General features: G+C 35.7%; 1 protein-coding gene across 1 annotated transcript; it reads right to left on the bottom strand.

The window, feature by feature from the left end:
• Nucleotides 1-2,639: 2,639 nt before the first annotated feature.
• LOC132066282 (uncharacterized) lies at nucleotides 2,640-3,470 on the bottom strand. The gene has a single exon (XM_059459625.1). The coding sequence runs from the start codon at nucleotides 3,468-3,470 to the stop codon at nucleotides 2,640-2,642; it is 831 nt and encodes a 276-aa protein (XP_059315608.1).
• Nucleotides 3,471-25,724: the final 22,254 nt, after the last annotated feature.

A 25,724-nucleotide genomic window follows, 5' to 3' on the forward strand; every position in this document is an offset into this window, starting at 1 on the left:
GCTTCATCTAAATTCATTGCCCAGTCCTTCCTCCGAGCATTCACGCTTTCTCTAAGATTTGCTTCACTTCTCTATTCGAGATCTCTACCGTCCGTATGTCGGGGTGGTAAGCCGTAGAGAGACTTTATCTTTCACCCTATACTTTGCCAAGGTTCTTCAACAAAGCATTGAGAAGTGAGCACCACCATCACTAATCATCGATCGTGGGGTTCCAAACCTTGCGAATATGTTCTTTCGCATAAAATTCACCACCACCTTCGCATCATTGGTTGGAAGAGGGACTACCTCTACCCATTTTGAAACATAGTCTACACCAAGCAGAATGTACTTGTTACCGAAGGATGGTGGGAAGGGACCCATAAAATCAATGTCCCAGACGTCAAATATCTCTACCTCCAATATGTTTGTAAGAGGCATCTCGTGCCTCTTAGAGATGTTTCCCGTTCGTTGACATCTGTCAAAACTTCTAGCAAATGCGTGAGCATCTTTGAAAAAAGTGGGCCAATAGAAGCCAGATTGTAATACCTTAGCCGCAGTACGATCACCTTGAAAGTGACCCCGTATGGGGAAGAATGACAGCTCTCCAACACTTGAATCACCTCGGTCTGTGGAATGCATCTCCGCACTAACTGATCAGTCCCTTGCTTGAATAAATACGGCTCATCCCATATATAAAACCGGGAGTCATGATACAACTTCTTTCTCTGCTGTGAGGTGGCTTCTGGAGGGTACACCCCACTTACTATCAAGTTCACAATATCAGCAATAGCAAATAGCTGCTCATCAGGGAACGACTCTCGAATTTGGACATCCTTCACAAAATGATTATGGTTGTCGAATCTAGACAAGTGATCTGCGACTTGGTTCTCAGCTCCCTTACAATCTTTAATCTCAATATCAAATTCCTGCAAAAGGAGAATCCACCGAATCAACCTGGGTTTAGCATCCTTCTTGCTGAACAAGTAGCGAATGGCTGCATGGTCTGTATAGACAATAACATGTGTCCCAACAAGATAGGACCGAAACTTATCAAACGCATAAACCACAGCTAGCAGCTCCTTCTCTGTTACAATATAATTCATTTGGGCAGTGTCTAACATCTTGCTAGCATAGTAGATAGAATGAAAAACTTTCTCTTGTCTCTGTCCCAACACAGCCCCCACAACATTGTCGCTTGCATCACACATCAATTCGAATGGCAAGTTCCAGTCAGGTGCAATGATTATTGGTGCAGTTACCAATCTCTTCTTTAGACCTTCAAAGGCCTGGATACACGCATCATCAAATAGGAATTTCACCTCCTTTTCAAGTAACCTGCACATCGGACTTGAGATCTTCGAAAAATCCTTTATGAAGCGTCTGTAGAATCCTGCATGCCCGAGAAAACTGCGCACACCCTTGACTGACACGGGAGGTGGCAGCTTCTCAATGACTTCCACTTTAGTACGATCAACCTCCAGCCCTCTCTTTGAAACCTTGTGCCCAAGGACGATGCCTTCTCGGACCATAAAGTGACATTTTTTCCAATTTAAGACCAGGTTAGTCTCTTCACATCTTGCAAGTACTTGGTCTAGATTCTTCAAGCACACCTCAAAAGAGTTCCCGAATACTGAAAAATCATCCATGAACACTTCTATGAAGTCCTCAACCATCTCTGAAAAGATAGCCATCATACACCTTTGGAAAGTCGCGGGTGCATTACACAACCCAAATGGCATACGTTTGAAATCATATGTACCATATAGGCATGTAAACGTGGTCTTCTCCTGATCCTCCGGAGCAATAGCTATTTGATTGTAGCCAGAATAGCCATCTAAAAAAAATAAAAAAACTCTTGCCCGGCTAACCTGTCTAGCATTTGATCAATAAGGGAATGGGATAGTGATCCTTTCTAGTTGCCTCGTTCAACTTGCGATAATCCATGCAGATTCTCCATCCAGTGATTTTTCTAGTAGGAATGAGCTCGTTTTTGTCATTTAGGACACACTACACCGGGGTCACCCACTTGCTATCTGAAATAGGAAAAATAATGCCAGAATCTAACCACTTGATTACCTCTTTCTTGACCAACCTCCTTCATCACAGGATTCAGTCTCCGTTGATGCTGTGCGCTAGGCTTATGATCATCCTCCATGAGTATCTTGTGCATGCATAGCGCGGGGCTAATTCCCTGAATATCAACTATCGCCACCCCAATGCCCTTTGTGAAACTTCAATACTCCGTACAAATACTAACCTCTTCGACGATCAACTCTCGCTAATTTCACTGGCAAGGTATCACCCTTGCCTAAGAATGCATATTTAAGATGTGCGGGCAAGGGCTTCAATTCCAACTTCGGAGGCTCTTCAATTGATAACTTCGGAGTTACTCCTATTTTTCTGTCTAAAGGCTCAAACTCGCTTGCACGAATATAAATACTCGCCATATCCAGAATCTGCACCATCTCAAACGTCGCCGAGTCACCAAAAATATCATCACCCACCAAGGCTCTCTCCAATGGATCATGAGAAGTGATGAGTGGCCTTTGTGTATCATCATTCAGAACAGTAATGGCGGACAACTCCTCATAGATTGCAGGCATCTTCAAAGCTTGGTATACATTGAAGACTTTAACTTTATCATGCACTTTCATGGTGAGCTACCCAGCAGCTACATTAATAAGTGCTCTCCCTGTGGCCAAGAATGGACGCCCCAAAATAAATGGGACTTCCGGGTCTGGCTCGAAGTCCAAAATCACGAAGTCTGCAGGAATTATCAACGACCCTACTTGCACCAATACATCTTCAATAATGCCTTTGGGTCTTGCTAACGATTTGTCTGTCAGCTGAAGAACTATAGTGGTTGGTCTGGGTACTCCCAAACCTAGCTTCCTGAAGATAGATGAAGGCATCAAATTTATACTTGCACCGAGATCACATAGTGCTCTAGCAACAACCAGCTTCCCAATAGAAATCTCAATCGTGAAACTTCTGGGATCCTTCAATTTAGTGGGCAACCTGTTTTGAATCAGCGAAGTGCATTCCTCAGTAAGTGCAATAGTGGCATGCTCTGTGAATCGGATCTTGTTTGCAACAATATCTTTGATGTACTTAGAATACTTTAGAATACCTTGCAGCATATCAACCAACGGGACATTCTCGTGTACCTGCTTAAGCAAATCAAGAAACTTCTTGTAAATAGCCTCTTCTTTCTGTCTTGCCAAACGTTGAGGGAATGGAGGTGGTGGCTTTGCAACCACGGGCTGTGGCTGCTTTGCCACTGGTGTCTTGACTACCCTCTCTTCTTCAATCATCTCCTCGCTAATCTTCTCTTTTTCAGCTTCTACTCGACTGGTTTTCTTCGGAGCCACTTCCTCTAGTTCTCTCCCATTTTTAAGAGTCACAACATTACAAGGCTTGGGATTCACATCCGTATCACTTGGAAGTCCTCCATGTGGTCTAGTATTTTGTGCACCAGCTATCTGTCCCATCTACCTCTCTAAATTTCGCACAGCCAAATCGCGATTCTGATTATCTGCTATCAACTTCTGCTGGTCTATCATCATCTTCTGCATATCACCCATCATCTTTTTCATCATCTCTTCCATACTGTTCGTGGGTGCTTGAGGAGTGGCCGACTGATAGTTCTGTTTCTGATTACCTGGGTTGTCACTCCACCTGAAATTCGAGTGATTCCTCCAATTTGGGTTGTAGGAATTCCCGTATTGATTGTTGTTTCCTTGCCCCTTGCTTGCATTACCCACAAAGTATATGGATGCGGGATTTGCAGGGCATTCATCACTGTTGTGACCTTCTCCACAGACTTCACAAAAAACGATGGCTTGTTGCACTGCATGCACCTGTGGTGGAGCTTGCGCAGCAGTTAACTTCTTGATTTCAGTGCGCATGGCATCAATCTGTGTTGTAAAATTATCAATTTCAAAAACACCCGGTGACTTCCTAACTGAACTGCTAGCTGCATCATCCTGCCAGTCTGGAGTGCTCTGAGTAAACCTGTTCAATAGTGTGAATAGTTCTTCATAGCTTAGATCAAGAGCCTACCCTCCTACGCAAAGTCGTGTCTAGTGATGACTTATGTTGGGCATCCAGACTCTCAATAAATGTGTGTGCCAGAACTTCATTCGTCTGATGGTGGTGAGGGCAATCTCTAAGAAGACCTTTGAACCTTTCCCATGCTTGATACAAATTTTCCTCACTTTTTCTCGCTCGAATGACATGATCTCTTCGGAGTCGAGTCGTCTTTGCTGGTGGAAAGAACCTTGTCAAGAATTTCGTCGCCAAATCATCCCATGAAGTGATAGAATTCGCGGGCTCTGCTAATAGCCAGTTACTTGCATCCCCCAATAGAGAAAAAGGGAACAGTGTCAGCCGCACATATTCTTTGGTGACCCTTCCAAGCAGAGAAAGTATCCACAACACGAGAAAAGTATAGATGTGACGCTGAGGATCCTCATGGGACATTCCCGTGAATTGCCCACTATAGTGAAGTAGCATAATCATGGGATGCTTCAGCTCAAAGTGCCCTTCGATGGTGGGCTTGACAATGCTCGAAGTTACATCTGCCACACGAGGCACTGCAACCTCTCTCACTTTCGCTGGTGGATTATTAGCCATGACCACAGGTAACTCTGCTAAAGCCTGCGGGTTCTGCAATAAATTCAAATCTCTCCTGCGCCGATTGAAAGTATGTTCAGGCTCAGGATCGAATTCCTCAAGATTGTTTTGACTCGCAGTCCTTCGCATTTGAGTAAAGTACCCGCAATCAAGTAGCAAACTAAGATCAAGAAGTTAATACTTGGATAAATAAAGCAATACAATTTATTATGGCAAAAATAATTGATTTCTAAGTCCTCGGCAACGGTGCCAAAAACTTGTTGCGTCCTAATGCACACGCAAGTGTACGTAGTCGCACAAGTAATATAGTGATTATATAAAATCGGATGTCGAACCCACAGAGACTTATGACCAATACTTTCACGAAAATAAACTATTACTACTAATTATGCAAGTAAAGAATAAAATGGTTGTTTTGTAAACTAATGTTATAATGTAAATAACTAATAATGTAACCACAATTTATGCTAAGAACGTATTTGAGTATTGCTTTTATCAAGATTTTAGAAGTATTCCAGGGTCGTGGTTTGTTCACCAATCCTATTGAGTCGTTCAAGTATCACACCTTAGCAACTTTGTTCACAATTCTCAATTAACCGGATTATTAGTCTCGTAGTATTCTTCCGAACCACTACTCGCCGATTCAAGATAACTCGCCTCTTATATTCCTATGGTATTGACCTATCAAGAATACAATAAGAGCACGGCATGAAATTGACTGCGGTAACTAAGTATATTCCTATCCTAGTCACAAATCCTAGCCCAACTATAGGGATATTCAGATCACAATCTCGTTACTTCTTCTCCAAATTAACAACGTCTTTCCCAAGCACGTGTATCAATTAGTAAATAGAACTCAACTGTTGTGCAGACAATCAAGCAATTAAGCACAGAAGTAAAGAAGCAATTGCATACGAACAAGCTACAGAGATTGAAATACTTGTCAAACGTCAATATTCATGGCTAAGCCACAACTCCAGAATTGCGGTGTTTAGTTACACATGATTCGAGAATGGGAGCAAGAATTCATGATTAACATAGGTTTCAATGTAAAGAAAAATAATAGAAGAGGAATAAAACCTAGAAAGAGTTTCACAAATCTCAAAATTCGTCCAAGCCGTCTTTCTAATGTTAAAAACGACTATTTATATGCTAGGGTAAATATAAGATAAGTTGGCCCAATCCCGATCCAAGTAGGACAACTGACGCCGCTTGTGCGCTGGCTATGCGTCGCATGGCCAGCGCATGATCTCCTCTGTGTGTTGCTTCGCGCGGCGCATGGCCAATGCATGGCCCGTCCGAGATTCGAGATAGGGTTTTTGTGCGCCGGCGTGCGACGCATGGCCGCCGCACGAGACCCTTCGCGTGGTCGGATTCGCCTTCAAGTGCCGGAACTTCCTTCCCAACATTCAATCAACGTGCAAAGCCTCGGAATCAATCAAAAAGCGCTCGAATACCCTCCATTGGTCCTTGTTGTACCTATTCATACAAGCATACCAACATAAGCTCCTATACAACAATTTGCATTCCAAACTGCGATTAAAGTGCTAAGAAGTGAAATGCAAATGACACTAAATCTAGATATTTGTGCCAAATATCAGGTTACTTTATTTAATGAAAATTTTGAGAAATTAATGTTGGGGTTGTCTTGGGTCTTCGTGGGGAGTCTTTAGATGAAGTTATAACAAATTTGGAGTAATTTTTCTTGAAATTTTGGATTGAAATAGTGGTTGGAACAAGAACACACATGGAGATGGTAAAGAACACCAAGATCATGATTTTCAGATTTTTCTTTTGTTAATAAATGCGTTTTTGTGTGTGTTAATAATGTGTAGGTTTTAGTGAATAGATTTTTCTTTTCTTTTTTGAAATATTAGTTTTTTACTCAAAATTTATTTTTATATTAAATAGTTTGTTCTTATAATTTGTTTTAAAATTATTATTTTGCACTAAATGCTACATGTCCTCTTTTAATTAGTCATTATGCCACGTCATCCGCGAGTGTGTTACACACACTTTGTAATTCTAGTTGATTGTCAAAAAAGTATCTAATCGGAACAAAATTCAATGTAGCCTGAGTGCTAAATAGGTATAAGGCTTAGTTGAGGTGTTTAAGTAAAAGATCTTGCCGACCGCAAGGGCCCCCGATGGATTTGGCCTTTTAATTAATGAGGGGGTTGCCCCACAATGATGGGATTAAAGTAGGGCTGGCAATATGGTTAAGAAAAGGAGTAATCATCCATCTCACCCATTAGGTATGAGTTGGATAACTTTATATAGTCTTTCAAATAAAATAAAACAATTTTTTTTAAAAAAAATCTTTTGATAGGATTTCTCATGAATCGGTTTGAGCTATATATCAGTCAATCTAGCCCAACTTTTAGATGGACTGAATTGAAAGGCTCAATATAGATCGAGTTGATAAATGGATGGGTTGATTACCGGCCCAACCTTGGGCGGGTCATGTTTTCATGGGCTATCACAATAATACATACTAGGAATGACTAGTATTACACTGAAATATGGTGTTCTCCTCACTTGGTGTAGAGATACAAGCGTCTAAATGAAATTTGATTAGTTTTAAGTTTTCATGCATTACTAGTGACTGTCACTTCATTTTATTTTTATTTTTAAATAACATGCTGTCTAGGTCAACTTGCACGCACCTCGACTATTCCACTAGGTACCCGTGGCTTCCCTCCAGCACAGATACCAAATTTAGACAGATGTATTTGTATTCTGATCACCCATGGTTTTCCGCCATTTCACTGATTAGTAGGCCACACTCTTGGTTGCGTAGTAACATTCGATTCCATTTGGTTCATTCCTGAGAGAATCTAGAATAGTTGTGCTTGCTATTTTATTCTTGGTAGTTAGAGATTGTTTGATAATTCAAGAACATGTATAATTTACCCGGAACATATATACAATTTTCAAAACTGTCTGGTAAATGTTTTGAAAATTATTCATATGTTCCGGTTAATTCAATAATGTTTTGAAAATTATTCATATGTTCCGGTTAAATCATACTACATGTTATTGAATTTGCTTGAAGTTAAATGGTGCATGCCAGAATCTCCTAAAGACCTGTTACATTGTTGGAACTTGGAACAGAAGTGGACTTTTTAGGGGACATATGTGTAAGAAATGTGACATATGTGTTAGAAATGTAAGGCCTAACAGGAGGAAATAGAGGGATTAACTACCGGAGGGGAGCCTCATCCCCTATAGTCATCACGAATGACCTTGCATGAAGGCTTTTGCAAATTTATGTGTCAACTTTAGTCACCACAGAGGATCTTTTGTAGTGTAAACTTTTCTTTTCTTTTTTCTCAACAGAAAAAATTAAATTCATTTGTTTTATAAGCTGATGGATTATCTTATAGATCATTAATTATATTGTTGCATGGAACGGTATGTAAGGCCAATAATTTAGCACTTGTTGGGATGGTTTGATGTCATATTTGGATGTATAGTTACCAACTATGTCAAAAAAAACCCAAATTATAACAACCTTTGCATCATCACATTATTTTTAGATCTAACTTAAAACAAAATATTAGTTATGACTTATGAGTTGCAAAAAATGCGAAATGTACTTTCATTGTCGGTGAATTAAAGAAATCAAGTGTTGAAGTACATTGAGAGTGCAGAGAAGAATGATTCTCTTTTTTTTCCTCAAAAAAACCATGAGTATTTTGAGCATATAAAAGTACTCCAATTGTTTATTGATAGTTTTAATTACCTGATCACTGGATACTATATGTAATTATTCTTGAGAGGAAAGATGATTATGAACCAAGACTTATATCAAACTATATTGATTTTTGGTCATGTTAGTATGAATGGGAACACGATAAACTCCCATGTATAGTCCCATACACCAAAAGAAATTAAATGAGAAGGGCAAAAGACGAAAAAAAAAAAAAAAAAAAAAGAAGGAAAAATTGCTAGAGTACTGCAGATTAAATCATGACTAAAAGTAAAAACAAAAGAGAGCACGATTTAGCATATAAAAGTTAAATATATATAAAAAGACCGTCATACACGTACAAGTAGTTTCAACTTTCATAGACCATATATTTGCAGAAGTATGCTCACAAACTCTAAGAAGAAAAAAAAAGACTTGGTTGGATTTAGAACTGACTTAGCTTGAGTAGATCTAATTAAACTATGAACATATCTATGTAAAAGAGTCAAGATGAATATATAATTACGCTCATCTTGAACTCAGTTACTCTAATTCTTCTCTGCTCAGTAATAATAAGGCATAGGTTTTGGTTTTCTCTTAGAATAATCACATGTAAGGACCCCTCCATGCAGCTGCACAGCTTCATAACTATTGATAACTCTCTCTTCATGAGCTGGTTTGAACTGAACAAGATTAGACTTTTGAGATTGGTATTGATTATAATGAAGGTAATTTTTATTGGTTGTTTTAACAACATAAGAAGGAAGAGGAGGAGGAGGAATACAAGGCCTTCCTTTTCTCCCATAGAGTTGTTCATCAAGAAGAGCAAAGGCTTCTTGACCTATCTTGGATATGTCTTTCTTGTTTGGTGCCATTTGAGAGCTGCTAGAAACTTTTGATTTTTTGTGTGTAAAGAGTTGGTATTTTTCTTGCTATAGTAGAAATGAGAGGATTGTTGATTGTGTTTATTGAGAAGACTAATGGATATGAACCCTATTTATAGGCATCAATTAAACCATGAAAGTTTAGAAGGCTCTTTTAAAAAAAGATTATCATCAAATTAAATGGTCCTTGCCTAACCAACAATTTTTTTTATTCGCTATCTGTTTTGAGGACCAATTAATTTGGATTTGTTGGGATTTTTCGGTGTGAATAGGAAATGAGAAAATGTACTTTTTGAAGTGTACCTAAAAGACACATTGTGGATTACACCTCTCCATCTCACCCTTTCATTGCCTATAAATTCAGAGGCCTAGCTTCAGATTTCATACATATACCAAAATTTGATTTTTTCTCCCCATTAAATGCGTTCTCTGCATTTGTTTTCAAAACAAAATTATAGTAGACTCGTGTGATTTGTTGCCGAATTTGCGTTCAACGAAGTTGGTGGGGTTTGGGGTACCGCTACACCATCAACAGGTATATCCGTTTTATCCTGGGAGGAAGTAATCCACAACCTCGAATACAATGGGAGGATTAAATTCCTTAAGGACACAGTGAATTTTGTGGACTCGGATATTTTGAGTTTTATGTATTTTGTGTTTTTTCAAATTAATTCAACTTTCTGGTTTTCTGTTATTGAACACAGTTCTAATAACAAGATTCGGGCCCCAAAGTCCGACTTTGGAAGGTAAAGCATTCGCGACTTATTCATCTATATTAAAGATGAAGGAATACTTACCATCTCACCACAATCTTTGTGGTTGTTATCCTATTAACTTCACGGTCATCTCATGAACTTTTACAAACTTAAATGCTTCCTCTATCCTAATTTGTATTGCATCGTTTGGCTAGACACATAGTAGTGATTGTGGTCCAAAACAAATCTTAAAATTTTTGTATAACTATAAATCATCTCATTAAAATCGTAAAATAAGAACTTTAAAATTAAAAGTTATTTCTAAATATAGAAGCATGACGGTCTTACTCTTTTAACGAATCAAAAAGAAAGTGTGCCACGTGATTAAACTGAGACAGGAACGTAACTATCTTTTATATACAGTAAATAACATATGCATACTGATTTATTTTGATATAAACTACACAATTGAGAATGAAGTTACAACAATGACATAAATGTGATTCTCTTTTGGGAAATGAAATAACTTACAACATGTATACTTTCGGTGCAAATTAAATATTCCATGAATCTTGGTTTAACTTAATTTGACCAAATTTCAGTAATATATATTGATTAGCTATAGCATCTATACCATATTTCCTTTATTCTTGTCACACTTGTTGATGATTGATAAGCCTAACCCATTATTTTGTGTTAAAAGTTATGAATAATCATGTAGAGGTGGTAACAATTAGTACTACTAAAATCAGGATTTTACCCAACATTATTTTTTCTCAATAAATAAATTTAAAAGAGCAAAAGATACACTTTATGTTGCTCGAATTGGATTCCTTCTGAGCTTCATTGTTAGTTAATATTCCTTTAATCCAAACTAAAACTAAATTAATTCATCATTAGGTGAATAAAGCATCTGATTGACTGACTAGTTAAGTCCCTCCTATATAAAAGTATATGTGATATTTCCAATCTCTCTTTTATGTACTTTAAATAAAAGAAACAGAGAAAAATAATTAAATGCTATTCCTTTTGGCATCTAATTAGGGAGTTATAGTAATTGTTTTCTAGGGAATATTATGCTTTCTAATATCATAGTCCTAGGATTAGTTATCATCATGATTAAATGACCAGTAACGGATTTTACCAAATTCCACTACTAATTAGTTAATATCACAAATAATAGGCTCGATTATTCTTCTTATTTTTTCAGGGGTTTCCCACCTGGTAATTGGGTATACGAACCTGGCCAGATTCAATTCCGAATCGTACGGGAAGTCCCTTGGGAGTAAATCGCTCCCTAACGAAGACACCCCATATCCTGGGCTCAAACCCGACATTAAAAAAAAAATGAAATTAGCTATGAACTTCGTCACTACTCCATCGTTAAATTGCTCGTTGGTAACAACATTAATATTTGATAATCTTTCGCTAATATGTTGTTAAATGAAATTAGCGACGGATTTTGTTGTCTAGCTACAAAAGTTGTCCTTCGCTAGATTCTTGTTTTTCTTGGTAGTGCCAGACCTCTGATTCAAAATGAACAAGTACTTATTACTCTATCACAATCCTTGTTGGTATTTTCGATTTGTTGCTACATGTTACCAAGGTACTATATGATTAATATATATAAGAGCATCCCATAAAGTATTTGGATTTGAACATGTGCAAATTGGAGTATATAATTGGAAAAAAGGGATCTTCTCACAAGTTATATGATTATTATGTAAGAGCATCCCATAGATATCTGAATTTTCTAAGGGCTACACTAATGATATTATTGAATTAGAACCATGAATTGAGCTTCAAGCTCATCCGTGGTGAATTGACATTTTGGCGGGAAAAACAGTTAGAGGAGAAGAGAGGAGATTTTTCATTGAATATTGAATTACTCAATACAAGAGTGGAGTATTTGTAGTTGTAACTAAAATGGCAGCTGGATCCAGCTAGCCATCAACCACATGTGATCATCTAACAAACTAACTAACACGACTAACTACTCTTCACTTCAATACACTGCGCGATATACACGTGATATACACGGATATATGCTATACTCGATATACACTAATATATGCTCCAATATACATCACAACACTCCCCTTCAACCTAGTAGGTGAAACACATCAAGAACTCCCAGCTTGGATAATAAGAAATGATGCTGAGCAACTCCTAGTCCCTTTGTGAGCAAATCTGCAAGCTGTATCTTTGTATTGAGATATGTAGGTTGAATCAGTCCATTCTTGTATTTTTCTCTGACAAAGTGGCAATGTATCTCTATATGCTTGGTTCTTTCATGAAATATGGGATTAGCAGCTATTTGGATAGCTGCTTTGCTATCACAAAACACTTTAATTGGTAGGATCATTGAAACTTGTAAGTCATTAAGCAGTCCAAGTAACCAAACAAATTCTGAAACTATTGAGGCCATAGACCTGTATTCTGCTTCTGCTGAGCTTTTACTAACTTCATGTTGCTTGTTAGCCTTCCATGAGATTAAGGACTTACCAAGCTGTATTGCAAATCTTGTAACTGACCTCCCAGTATTGGGACATGAAGCCCGGTGTGAATCACAGAAAACTGACATTTCTGTGATAGAATTTCTGCTTAATAACATACTAGTCCAAATGACTTGTTCACATATCTAACCACCCTTAGTGCTGCATCCCAATTTGACCTTTTTGGAAGTTGCATGAACTGATTTAACACTTGCACTACAAAGCATATGTCTGGTCTTGTGATGGTCAAGTTGATTAACTTTCCAACCAACTTCTGATAGCTTCCTACATCTTCCAAAATTAGATCATCTGTTTTCTTTACTGCTTCATCATACTCCACAGAAGTCAACTTGACATTGGCTTCTAATGGTGTGGAATATGGTTCAGAACCACTTAGTCCCAAGTCAACAATCAACTTAAGAGCATACTTCCTTTGACTAAGTAAAATCCCATTATTGGATCTGAGCATTTCTATGCCAAGAAAATACTTCAGCATTCCCAAGTCATTTACTTTAAACTGACTATTCAAGTAGTTTTTTTGTCTCATTACTGAGATCTGTGCTATTTCCTGTGATCAACAAATCATCCACATAGATCAATACAACCACTAACCTCTCTTTCTCCTTCTTAGTGAACAAAGAATGGTCATGAGTGCTTTGTGTATATCCTGCCTGTATCAAGGCATTTGTCAACTTTATGTTCCACTATTTTGATGCTTGTTTAAGTCCATACAAAGACTTATGCCTTGCAAACTCTTATCTCCCCTTGTCTATGAAAACCTTGAGGAAGTGACATGTATACTTCTTCATCTAAGTCACCTTGAATGAAAGCATTATTGACATCCATCTGATATAACTCCCAATTATGAGATGCTACTAAACTAATCATTGTTCTTATAGTAACCATTTTTGTTACTAGTGAAAAACCTTCATGATAGTCTAGACCTTTTATTTATGTATATCCTTTGGCTACCAGTCTTGCCTTGTATTTTTCTACCTCACCATTGGCCTTCAACTTGATCTTGTATACCCACTTTGATCCTATTGACTGCTTACCAGGTGGAAATGGGGCAAGCTTCAGAGTATTGTTTTCCTCCAGAGCATCAATCTCCCTTTGCATTGCTTCTACCCATAATGGATCATTAGAAGCATCTTTGAAGCTCTTAGGTTCAACTGCTGCTGAAAAATACCTTAGATAATCCTGATAGGCAGAAGGCAAATGTGAGTACATGATATGGTTGGATATAGGATATGAACACTGTCCTCTAGGCTTGTGTGTCATGACATAGCCACTATTCCAAATAAGAGGTTTGGCATTTCTAGCAGGCTTGGCATGGTGTTGTTGTTCATCTGGCATAATAGTCAAATGCTTATCTACTGCATCATGATGTTGAATCAAATAAGGCATCCGTATCGCTAGCATCATGGATCATTAGGAATTTTGTCCCGCCTCATCTCCGCCATTGGAGCAACAATATTTGGTGATTCTTCATTAATGACCTCAGTATCTGCATCTCCATGTTGTCCTGGTGTAGTATCATTCTATGCGGATGAGACATCAGTGGATTGAATGATAAGAGTTGAATCATCCCTATTATTTTCATGCTGCATATTAATTTGTGAACTAGATGTGATATCAGGCTCCTCTGAACTATCGTGTGAACTGAATGCAAAAACATGTCCTCAACCTATAAATTGTCAACATCATGTTTGAAAGGAAAAACTGACTCTCTAAAGGTCACATCCCTACTAATGAACAATACTTTTGACACCAGATCATAGAGTCGATAACCCTTCTGAGTTTTTGAGTACCCAACTAGAACAGCTTTCGTTTCCCTCTCTGCAAACTTATTGTAACACCTCGTATCTTAGAACTCATGTTAGACTCGTAACGTTAGAGTTTTAGAGAAAAATTTGAAAGTTTGTACGTATTACGAAAGTGGTTGACTAGCCTACTTCGGGCACCCGTAACTCCTTGATTAGTTGATAATTTGAGAAAACTTACATGAAAGTTGTAGCCTTTTGGAATAGATTTCCAACGGTATCTTATGGAGCTCAAACGGATGCCGAGAGTTATCGTTTTACTATCAAATCGGAGCCGATTTTGGGTTACGTTTAGCCTTTTCCTACTCGAATGGGGCTCCTGAAGTAAAAAACGTCCCTAACACTATTCGAAACCCCAAGAGACTATTCTTTTCTGACCTATCCCTAAAGAAACTAGACACTTCAATCTTGCAAGAAACTCATTCTTGCAATCAAGAAAAATCAAGAAACCTTCAAGAATTTGGTTTGGCAATCTAGTTTCCTAAGGTTTCCTCCAAGGTAAATATTTTAATCAAGAACCTTGTATTCTATAAGATTTATATTTATAAAGACTAGAATAAATTCATCCATCCCGTTACCCTATAAAAATCAAGAGTTGTAAAAAGTTGGAGAAAACTCTAGTATTTTTCATTGGAGTTTCATTCCGACTAGCCATATTAATTTGGTGTTTTCCGATAATCTAACCGTGGATCATTTTTAACTGAGTGTTCATAACACATAAGTCTAAAATATGAACGGTGAAGATTGGATTTGGAGGTACGGATCAGTACCCTTTGAGCCACGAACAGTAGCTATGAAAATCAATGAAAATCCTCTCAAGGTTTCCAAATTCAAAGCTTTTGAAATTCTTCTTCAAAGATTCAAACTTTTCTTCAAGTTTTGGAGCGATTAAGGTATGTAGGGTTACTATCTATGTGTAGGAACATCATTGTTCTTACCCACGCCTCTTAATCCATAAAGTATGAATCTTTACGAAAACTAGGGTGTCTATAACCTGCTCATGACAACCCTAGGTCCATGTCCATGATTATATTGTGTATGAATTGCTATTATTCTATCATTTGTTCTTAATAACTCCATATGTAGCAACATATCTTGTATTCCATGGGTTCTTGCATGCATGTTTTTAGCTAAAAATGATTATTTCATGAATACTACATGTCTACAAGTTTTCATTCAACTATATTATATAATTACTTTCATGCCATGATACAAGATACCTACATACTAAATGAACAACGAAACCTTTGTTATTTCCCTTGAAATCATGATTACAAGTCAAGTACAAGTTAATTCGAAAATCATGGGATGCCAATTATATCATGTTCATGTTTTTGGAGTTGCAAAGTTAAGATAGTTCGAAACTACGTAGCCACCAAGGACAAGGATCGCCCGCTCGCTAGGACGATTCCTTATTTTACACTAAACGGATCCATCGGTGCACGTTACCACCTTATACCCCGGCAAGGTATTCCTACCCGGACTAGACTCCACGTATCCACGTGGTGATATCATGTTGTCGGTTTATCATACTCTTACTTACCATGTTTTACTCATATTATAATATACGTACTCGTCATGCTCATGTTCAAAACGGAGCCTATCATGTTATTCCATGTCCCATGTCAAATTGTCAACACGGGGGTATAATTGGAACTCTCGTTAGGACATTTGAGGCCACATCTCCGGTTGTGTCTACTTATTTAATGAAGTGTTTGAAAATTCGTGTCGGAGGTTTCATAGACTAGTCGATGTTTTCGTTGAGTTGTCATAATGGCTACATTACCATAATTCCGCATTCATGATACAATAATAATAATATTTTCGACTTATGATTATTGAACTCCATTGTTTTCACAATTCCATGCATGTTTACTTCATATTCCGCCTCGGTTCATGTTATGTAGACTCGGAAGTCATGTGGTTCACTCGGTCACATGCGCAAACGTGTTATCATGGTTCGGGGCGTGCTTATCACGAATACCTCGTTCATTCGGGCTAGAGTTCGACTAGTAAGACGGGGGTATAATGGAACCAATATGAGGAGTATATGAAGTGTTTTGAAAATTTGGAAGCCACTCTACGTGGCATATTTTCAGGTGAGTTTGCAGAAGGTCTTACTTCAAGCGACTATAGCCTCTTTATTAATTGCAAATTTAGGAAAACTTCCTGATGAAAGTTGTAGCCCTTTAAAATACCTTTCCAATGGTACGTTATGGAGGTCAAACACACATCTGTACAAAAAGTTATGACCGGTTTACTGAAGGGTCGTAGAACTGTCTAATGAAATACGACCGTAAATACGGTCCGTATTTTGTGAAAAATTCAGCCTCGACATTCTGTTTTTTTGCCATGATAAAATACGGTCCATAAATATGGACTGTATCTCAAAATACGGACCGCATTTATGGTCCGTATTTCTCCCGACGCAGTTAAGTATAAATACACCAGTTCAGTCTTCTGATTCTTGGCTTCATCTGTTAGTTAATATTCCTTGAAACCAAACTAAATATAAATTAATTCATCATTAGAGGAATTAAGCATCTGATTAACTAATCAATTAATTAAGTTCCTCCTAAAAGTATATATGATCTTTCCAATAATCTCCCTTTTATGTACTTTTAAACAAAAGAACAGAGAAAAATAATTAAGTATTAATCGATCCCTTTGGCATCTTAATCATGGGAGTTATGTGGATATTATTAATTGTTTTCTTGGGAATAATATGTTTTCATATCCTAGGATTAAATATCATCATGATTACATATGTTATAAAAGAGTAGGAATAGCGACGGACAACTTCTACTGCCAACAACAAAATTCCGTGCTCTATTTAACAACCGATCACTAAAAAATTTGTTAGCTACGGGCTATTTAGCGCACAACAAATTAGTGACTGAAGTCGTAGCTAATTCCTTTTTTGATAATCAAAACTAATAACGGATTGTTCCAATAATTCCACGGCCAATTAATTATTTAATATCATCTGACAAATGTCACAGATTATATGCCCGATTAGATAGTACTACAGGTCACCAAGGCATATATATGATTTATATATAAGAACATCTCATTTAAATATTCAGGTTACTTGAACATATACAAATTGGAATAGTATATAATTGGAGAAATGGATCTTCTTATTGCAAAGGGAATATTTTGAATGCATAATCGAAATAATATTTTTAAAGAGTAGGAGAAAGGAATAATCTGATTTTTTTTTCTTTTGTTGTTGAAATAAACATAAAGAGAAGGCAACATGTTGAGTATGTGGCATTTTATATTCCTTTTCCAATATTTTGTTTCTTGGTTTTGGCAATATCCAAATTGGGACTTGTGCAAGAAATGAGATTTTTAGCGGCGACTTTTATGTGGTACCTACGAAGTCACTACAAATTAAATGAGAAGAGCAAAAAATAATAAAAAAAAAAAATATTAAAAAAAGGGAAAAAAGTTGCTAGAGTACTGCAGATTAAATCATGACTAAGAGAAAAAACAAAAGAGAGCACGATATAGCATCTAAAAGTGAAATATATATAAAAAGACCATCATACACCTACAAGACTACAAGTAGTTTCAACTTTCATAGACCATTAATCGGCAGAAGTATGCTCACAAACTCTAAAAAAAAAAAAAAAAAAAAAAAAAAGACTTGGTTGGATATAGAACTGACTTAGCTTGAGTAGATTTAATTAAACTATGCACATATGTAAAAGAGTCGAGATGAATATATAATTACGCTCATCCTGAACTCAGTTACTCTAATTCTTCTCTGCTCAGTAATAATAAGGCATAGGTTATGGTTTTCTCTTGAAATAATTACATGTAATAACCCCTCCATGCAGCCGCACAGCTTCATAACTGTCGATAACTCTCTCTTCATGAGTTGGTTTGAACTGAACAAGATTAGACTTTTGAGATTGGTATTGATTATAATGAAGGTAATTTTTATTGGTCGTTTTAACAACATAAGAAGGAAGAGGAGGAGGAGGAATACAAGGCCTTCCTTTTCTCGCGTAGAATTGTTGTTCATCAAGAAGAGCAAAGGCTTCTTGTTCATCAAGAAGAGCAAAGGCTTCTTGACCTATCTTGGATATGTCTTTCTTGTTTGGTGCCATTTGAGATTAGGCTTCAAATTTTTGTTGTGTGTGCAGAGTTGGTATTTGCTTACTATGTATAAAGGAGAGAATTGTTGGTTGTGTTTATTGAGAGGACCAAGGGATAAGAACCCTATTTATAGGCATCCATTAAACCATGAAAATTAAAATGGTTATTTTAAGAAAAGATTATGTCAAATTAATTAAATGGTCCTTGCATAACCAACTTTTTTTTTCCCCTGGATTAATTTGGATTCGAGCTAAGAGTTCGCCATCATATTCAGGGCTCGGGCCCGTAATCTCTTATGAAAGATGAAAGAATACTTACCATTCCACTACAACCTTTGTGTTTGTTGCCCTATCAACTTCACATTCATCTCATAAATTTTCACAAACTTAAATGCTAGCTCCTTTTGTCTCATGAATTTACATTGTATATGAGTTAAAACAAATCTTAAATATTTTACAGTTACATAGAGCTTATTCTCTTTTAATTTGGGAAATGAAATTACGTACTCCGTACTACATACAGATTAAATATTATTCCATGACACCTGGTTTAATTTGATTTAACCAAATTACAGTAATATTGACTAGCTATAACATCTATACCTATAATTCCTTTATTCTTGTCACACTTGTTGATGATTGAGAAGCCTAACTCCATTATTTTTTGTGTTAACAATTAAGAATAATCATGTGGAGGTGGCGGTCACAATTTGTACTACTAAAATCAGGATTTTACCTAACATATTTTTTCTCAATAAATAAATAAGAAAGAGCAAAAGATACATTACATATTGCTGTGAATTAGATTCCTTCTAAGCTTCATATGTTGGTTAATATTCCTTTGATTCAAACAAAAAATAAATTAATTCATAATTAGATCAATTAAGCATCTGATTAACTGACTAATTAAGTCCCTCCTAAAAGTATATATGATATTTCTAATCTCCCTTTTATGTACTTTAAATAAAAGAAACAGAGAAAAGTAATTAAATGCTATTCCATTTGGCATCTAATTAGGGAGTTATATGGATAATGTAATTGTTTTCTAGGGAACATTATGGTTTCTAATATCCTAGTCCTAGGATTAATTATCATCATGATTACATGAATAGTAGCGGACTTTGCCAAATCCACTACTAATTAGTTGATATCACAAATTTTAGGCTCGGTTTTTTTCCCGTGGTTACCGACCCGGTAATTCGGTACCTGAATCGGGCCCGATTAAATTTGGATTCGCATGGGGAAGTCCCACTTTTGGGAGTAAATTGCACCCTAACAAAGACATCCCATAGTCAGGGCTCGAACCCGAAATTACAAAAAAAATTGGAATCAGCCGTGAACTTCATCGCTAATCTATCGCTAAATTATATTGCTCGTAACTAACAACATTATATGATAATCCTTTGCTAATTTGTCATTAAATAGGATTAACGACAAATTTTGCTGTTTAGCAACAACAATTGTCCGTTGCTAATTCTTGTTTTTTAGTTGTGTGAGACCTCTGATTCAAAATGAACAAGTACTTACCGCTCTATCACAGTTCTTGCTGGCATTTTCGATTCGTTGCTATAGGTTACCAAGGTATATGATGATTATTAATATATATAAGAGCATCCCATAAAATATATATTTAGATTTGAACATATGCAAATTGGAGTATATATAATTGGAAAAAAGGAATCTCCTCGCAAGGTAGGTATACAACTAATACAGAAGAGCATCCCATAGATATCCGAGTTTTCTAAGGGCTACATTCTATGCAGTGTCTTTAATTGGAAAACATTAAACATACAAGAAACTAAGTAACATTCCATGCATGCAGCAAAATATATTATTACTTAGGGAACTTTTGCAGAGTACACTTTTTTTCCTTCTCTATCATTTTTTCCTCAAGAGACAAAAATTGATTCCTTTATAACATGGCAAATTATATCATTATAGACCGAACAAGAGAGTCCGACCTAAAAGACTAGTCCATTAATTTAGTGAGAAAACTCATTCAACCTATAATTCTACTATTTCATTTTTAGTCAATGAAAAATAATTGAAACACAACAATAATGCCCCCCCTTGAGGGCCAACTACCTAGCTTGTTGGTCGACCGATGCGCTTTTTTGATCTAGGCCAACACTCCTGACACTATTTTGACCTAGCTAGCTGGTCAGGTTGGCGCCCCTCTTAGGTCTGGGTAACGATCCTCTAATAGGCTACCCCTTCGAGTCGCGGCCTCAATAGTTGATCGACTTCTGATACTAATAGTTATAGACCGAATAAGAGATCCAATATTCCAAAATCTTGCGGGAAAGCTATTCAGCCGACAAATGTATTATTATATCTTTTTTTAATCAGGAAAACCCATCAGCGGCCCCTTGTGATTGCCAAAATCTTTCACTTAAATACCTTAACTAAGCCTTGTGACATCTGAACACCTATGGTAGGGCTTGATTGTGTCATTTAGACACTTTTCGCTGACTTGACATATAGTGAGTGTGATACACTCATTAGTGGCGTGTGAACGACCTTATTTAGTCAATTTTTTTTTTTTTCCCACCCACTTCCCCAAGCTTAAACTCCTTCAATGGAGGTTCTATAATCATGTGTTTTATCTTCTTTCCTAACCTTCATTGTTGCCACTATTCTTACCTTTTGATACGATTTTTACCATAAACAAACCCAATTTCTGGTTCTCTCTCCTAATAAATGGAAAAAGAAAATCAAAGGAGCTCATCAAAACACCATTGTTAATAAGCTCTTTAGAGATCTTGAAGATTTAAAATGGGTTACTTTATTTAATGAAAGTTTTGAGAAATTAATGTTGGGGTTGTCTTGGGTCTTCATGGGGAATCTTTAGATAAAGTTATAGAAAATTTGAAGTAGTTTTTCTTAGAAATTTTGGATTGAAATCGTGGTTGGAACAAGAACACACACGGAGATGGTAAAGAACCCCAAGAACATGATTTTCAGATTTTTCTTTTGTTAATAAATGTGTTTTTGTGTGTGTTAATAATAATGTGTAGGGTTTAGAAAATAGATTTTTCTTTTCTTTTTTGAAATATTAGTTTTTTACTCAAAATTTATTTTCATAGTAAATAGTTTTTTTTTTCTTATAATTTGTTTTCAAATTATTATTTTGCACTAAATGCTACATGTCTTCTTTTAATTAGTCATTATGCCACGTCACCCGTGAGTGTATTACACACACTTTATAATTCTAGTTGATTGTCAAAAAAGTGTCTAATTGGAACAAAATTCAATGTAGTCTGAGTGCACAATTGGTACAAGGCTTAGTTGAAGTATTTAAATAAAAGATCTTGCCGAGCACAAGGGCCCCTTTGGATTTGGCCTTTTAATTAATGAGGGGATTGCCACACAATGATGGGATTAAACACGGAAGTAGGGCTGACAATATGGTTAAGAAAAGGAGTAACCATCCATCTCACCCATTATATATGAGTTGGATAACTTTATATAGCTTGTCAAATAAATAAAAACAAAAAGTCTTTTTTAAAATATTTTGACAAAGTTTCATGTATCAGTTTGAGCTATATATATCAGCCAATCTAGCCCAACTTTTAGATGGGCTACATTGAACGGCTCAATATAGATCGAGTTGGTAAATGGAGGGGTTATTCATGGGCTATCACAATATTACATGCTAGGAATGACTAGTATTACACTGAAATATGGTGTTCTCCCCACTTGGTGTAGAGATACAAGCATCTAAATGAAATTTGATTAGTTTTAAGTTTTAATGCATTACTAGTGACCGTCACTTCATTTTTTTTTTTTTAAATAACATCTTTGTCTAGGTCAACTTGCACGCACCTCGACTATTCCACTAAGTATCCGTGGCTTCCCTCCAGCACAAATACTAAATTTAGACAAATGTATTTGTATTCTGATCACCCATGGTTTTCAGCCATTTCACTGATTAGTAGGCCACACTCTTGGTTGCCGAGTAACAATCGATTCCATTTGGTTCATTCCTGAGAGAATCTAGAATAGTTGTGCTTGCTATTTTATTCTTGGTAGTTAGAGATTGTATGATAAATCAAGAACATGTATAATTTAACCGGAACATATGTACAATTTTCAAAATTGTCTGGTAAATGGTATGAAAATTATTCATATGTTTTGGTTAAATCATAGTACATGTTATTGAATTTGCTTGAAGTTAAATGGTGCATGCCAGAATCTCCTAAAGACCTGTTACATTGTTGGAACTTGGAACAGAAGAGGACTTTTTAGGGTACATATGCGTAAGAAATGTAAGGTCCAACTGGAGGAAATAGAGGGATTAACTACCGGAGGGGAGCCTCATCCCCTATAGTCATCACGAATAACCTTGCATGATGGCTTTTGCAAATTTTTGTGTCAACTTTAGTCACCACATAGGATCTTTTGTAGTGTACACTTTACTTTTCTTTTTCCTCAACAGAAAAATTAAATTCAATTGCTTTATAAGCTGATGGATTATCTTATGGATCATTAATTGTTGCATGGGACGGTATGTAAGTAGTGGCAGAGCCAGGATTTACGATAAAGGGGTTCAAAATTTGAAGAAGTAAACACACGAAGAAGGCTAAGGGGGTTCAACATCTACTATCTATATATAAAAATAATTTTAATCATGTATAAACTGTGTAATTTTCCGTGAAAGGGGGTTCATCCGAATTCCCTTAGTCTTGTGTATCTCCGCCCCTGACTGTGTAAGGCCAATAATTTAGCACTTGCTGGCATGGTTCAATGTCATATTTGGATGTATAGTTACCAACTATGTCAAAAAAATAAAATAAAAAAACCTAACTATAACAACCTTAGCAATATCACATTATTTTTCGATCTAACTTGAAACAAAATATTAGTTATGAGTTGCAAAAAATGCGCAATGTACTTTCATTGTTGGCGAATTAAAGAAATCAAGTGTTGAAGTACATTGAGAGTGCAGAGAAGAATGATTCACTCTTTCCTCGAAAAAACGTGAGTATTTTGAGCAAATAATAGTACTCCAATTGTTTATTGATAGTTTTAATTATCTGATCACTGGATACTATATGTAATTATTCTAGAGAGGAAAGATGAACCAAGATTTATATCAAACTATAGTGATTTTTTGTCATGTTAGTATCAATGGGAACACGATAAACTCCCATGTATAGTCCTATATATAATACACCAAAAGAAATTAAATGAGAAGGGCAAAAGACGAAAGCGAATAAAAAAAAAAAAAATAAAAAAAAAAAGGAAAAATTGCTGGAGAGTACTGCAGATTAAATCATGACTAAAAGTAAAAAAACAAATGAGAGCATGATTTAGCATCTAAAAGTGAAATATGGAGTATATAAAAAGACCGCACCATCATACAGGTACAAGCAGTTTCAACTTTCATAGACCATACATATGCAAAGTATGCTCACAAACTCTAAGGGCCTGTTTGGAAAACCACCTGGTAATTTAATTACAGTGTAATTACAAGCGTGTTGTTTGGTTGCACAAGTGTAATTTCACAGTTAGATTAATTTAAAAATAAAATTTAATTATAAAAAATTTAAAATTAATATTTAAAAAATATTTGCCTCTATAAATAATATTAAATTAGTTATTTAATAACACATTGTTTCTTGAAAATATATTAATTAATAATCGTATAATGTAATTAATATTGTAAAAAATAATTGATATATATATTTCAAATTAATAATATTTAATTTTAATTAATTATAAAACTTAAAAGAAGACTTTTTTTGTGAGAACGTCATGAATTGGATGTTCGATTTTTTTTTTATATATAAATATAATGCCATAACATTATGCAAATGTTTGACACAAAAATCCATCAAATGTAAGTGAAAAAAAAAAACATGCAATGGGAAAGCAAATAACTTAAAATTGAAAATATGACCTAAATTCAAAATCCAAAGGAAAAAGTTTAACATAAAACTCTTATGTCAAATTTTAACATTACATAAGTAAGGTCCAACGTAACTTAAGTAAATAATTCAAAAGAAAGGAAAATATAAGTCTATAACCTCATTCACAAAGAAATTCTACTTTAATAACGTCACTCGTTATATGCCAAGTTTGTTAATGACTCATTCTTTCCAATATCAAGAGGTGTAGTTTCAAAAATTAGAATAATAACATAGTTATGCTAAATGAATAAAATATAAAAATAAAAAAAATACGAGCAATTACATGGAACCACAAGAAGTAAAGGTTGGGAATGAGAAGAAAGGAAATGAAAATTAAATAATATAAAAAGAAACCTACATTTTAAAAAATAAAAATAATCACAAAGTAAAAATAAAAAAGAAATTAAAATAATAGAAAGAAAAGATAAGTTAAAAATCAAAAGAAATTAAAACAATAGAATTAAAATATAAATTAAAAATAAATAGAACTTAAAATAAACAAAAAAGAAACAAACTAAAAAGTAGCCCTGTAATTACGGGGTGTAATTACACCCAATTCTCAACCTCCCCTTGAGATTTGGAGAGTGTAATTACAGCCTCTCAATTACACCCAATTCCCACCTAACTGTGTAATTACTTGGTTAAACAAACAGGCCAAACTGTGTAATTACACCCAATTACACTCAATTCCAATTACCTGGGTGGCTTTCCAACTAGACCCTAAGGAAAAAAAAAAGACTTGGTTGGATTTAGAACTGACTTAGCTTGAGTAGATTTAATCAAACCGTGCACATATGTAAAAGAGTCAAGATGAATATTAATTGCGCTCATCTTGAATTCAATTACTCTAATTCTTCTCTGCTCAGTAATAATAAGGCATAGATTTTGGTTTTCTCTTGAAATAATTACATGTAAGAACCCCTTCATGCAAATTTGCACAGCTTTATAACTATTGATAACTCTCTTCTCTTGGTTTTGAATCGAACAATATTAGACTTTTGAGATTGGTATTGGTTATAATGAAGGTAATTTTTGTTGGTTGTTTTAACAACATAAGAAGGAAGAGGAGGAGGAATATAAGGCCTTCCTTTTCTCCCATAGAGTTGTCCATCAAGAAGAGCAAAGGCTTTCTTTGACCTATATCTGGGATATCTCTTTCTTGTTTGGTGCCATTTGAGAGCTGCTAGAAACTTTTGATTTTTTGTGTGTAAAGAGGTGGTATTTTTCTTGCTATAGTCGAAATGAGAGGATTGTTGGTTGTGTTTATTGAGAGGATTAATGGATAAGAACCCTATTTATAGGCGTCAATTAAATCATGAAAATTTAAAAGGCTCTTTGAAAAAAAGATTATCATCAAATTAAATGGTCCTTGCATAACCTGTTAGGTTTTTGGGTTTTCCCTTCCTATGTGGAATTGGATTAATAAAACCCAATCCAATTAGGTTTTTGGGTTTTTCCTTCCTATGTGGAATTGGATTAATAAAACCCAATCCAATTTGGACCA

The sequence above is a fragment of the Lycium ferocissimum genome, chromosome 8 (genome assembly GCF_029784015.1).
Source record: "Lycium ferocissimum isolate CSIRO_LF1 chromosome 8, AGI_CSIRO_Lferr_CH_V1, whole genome shotgun sequence".
In the NCBI taxonomy this organism is placed as follows: Eukaryota; Viridiplantae; Streptophyta; class Magnoliopsida; order Solanales; family Solanaceae; genus Lycium; species Lycium ferocissimum.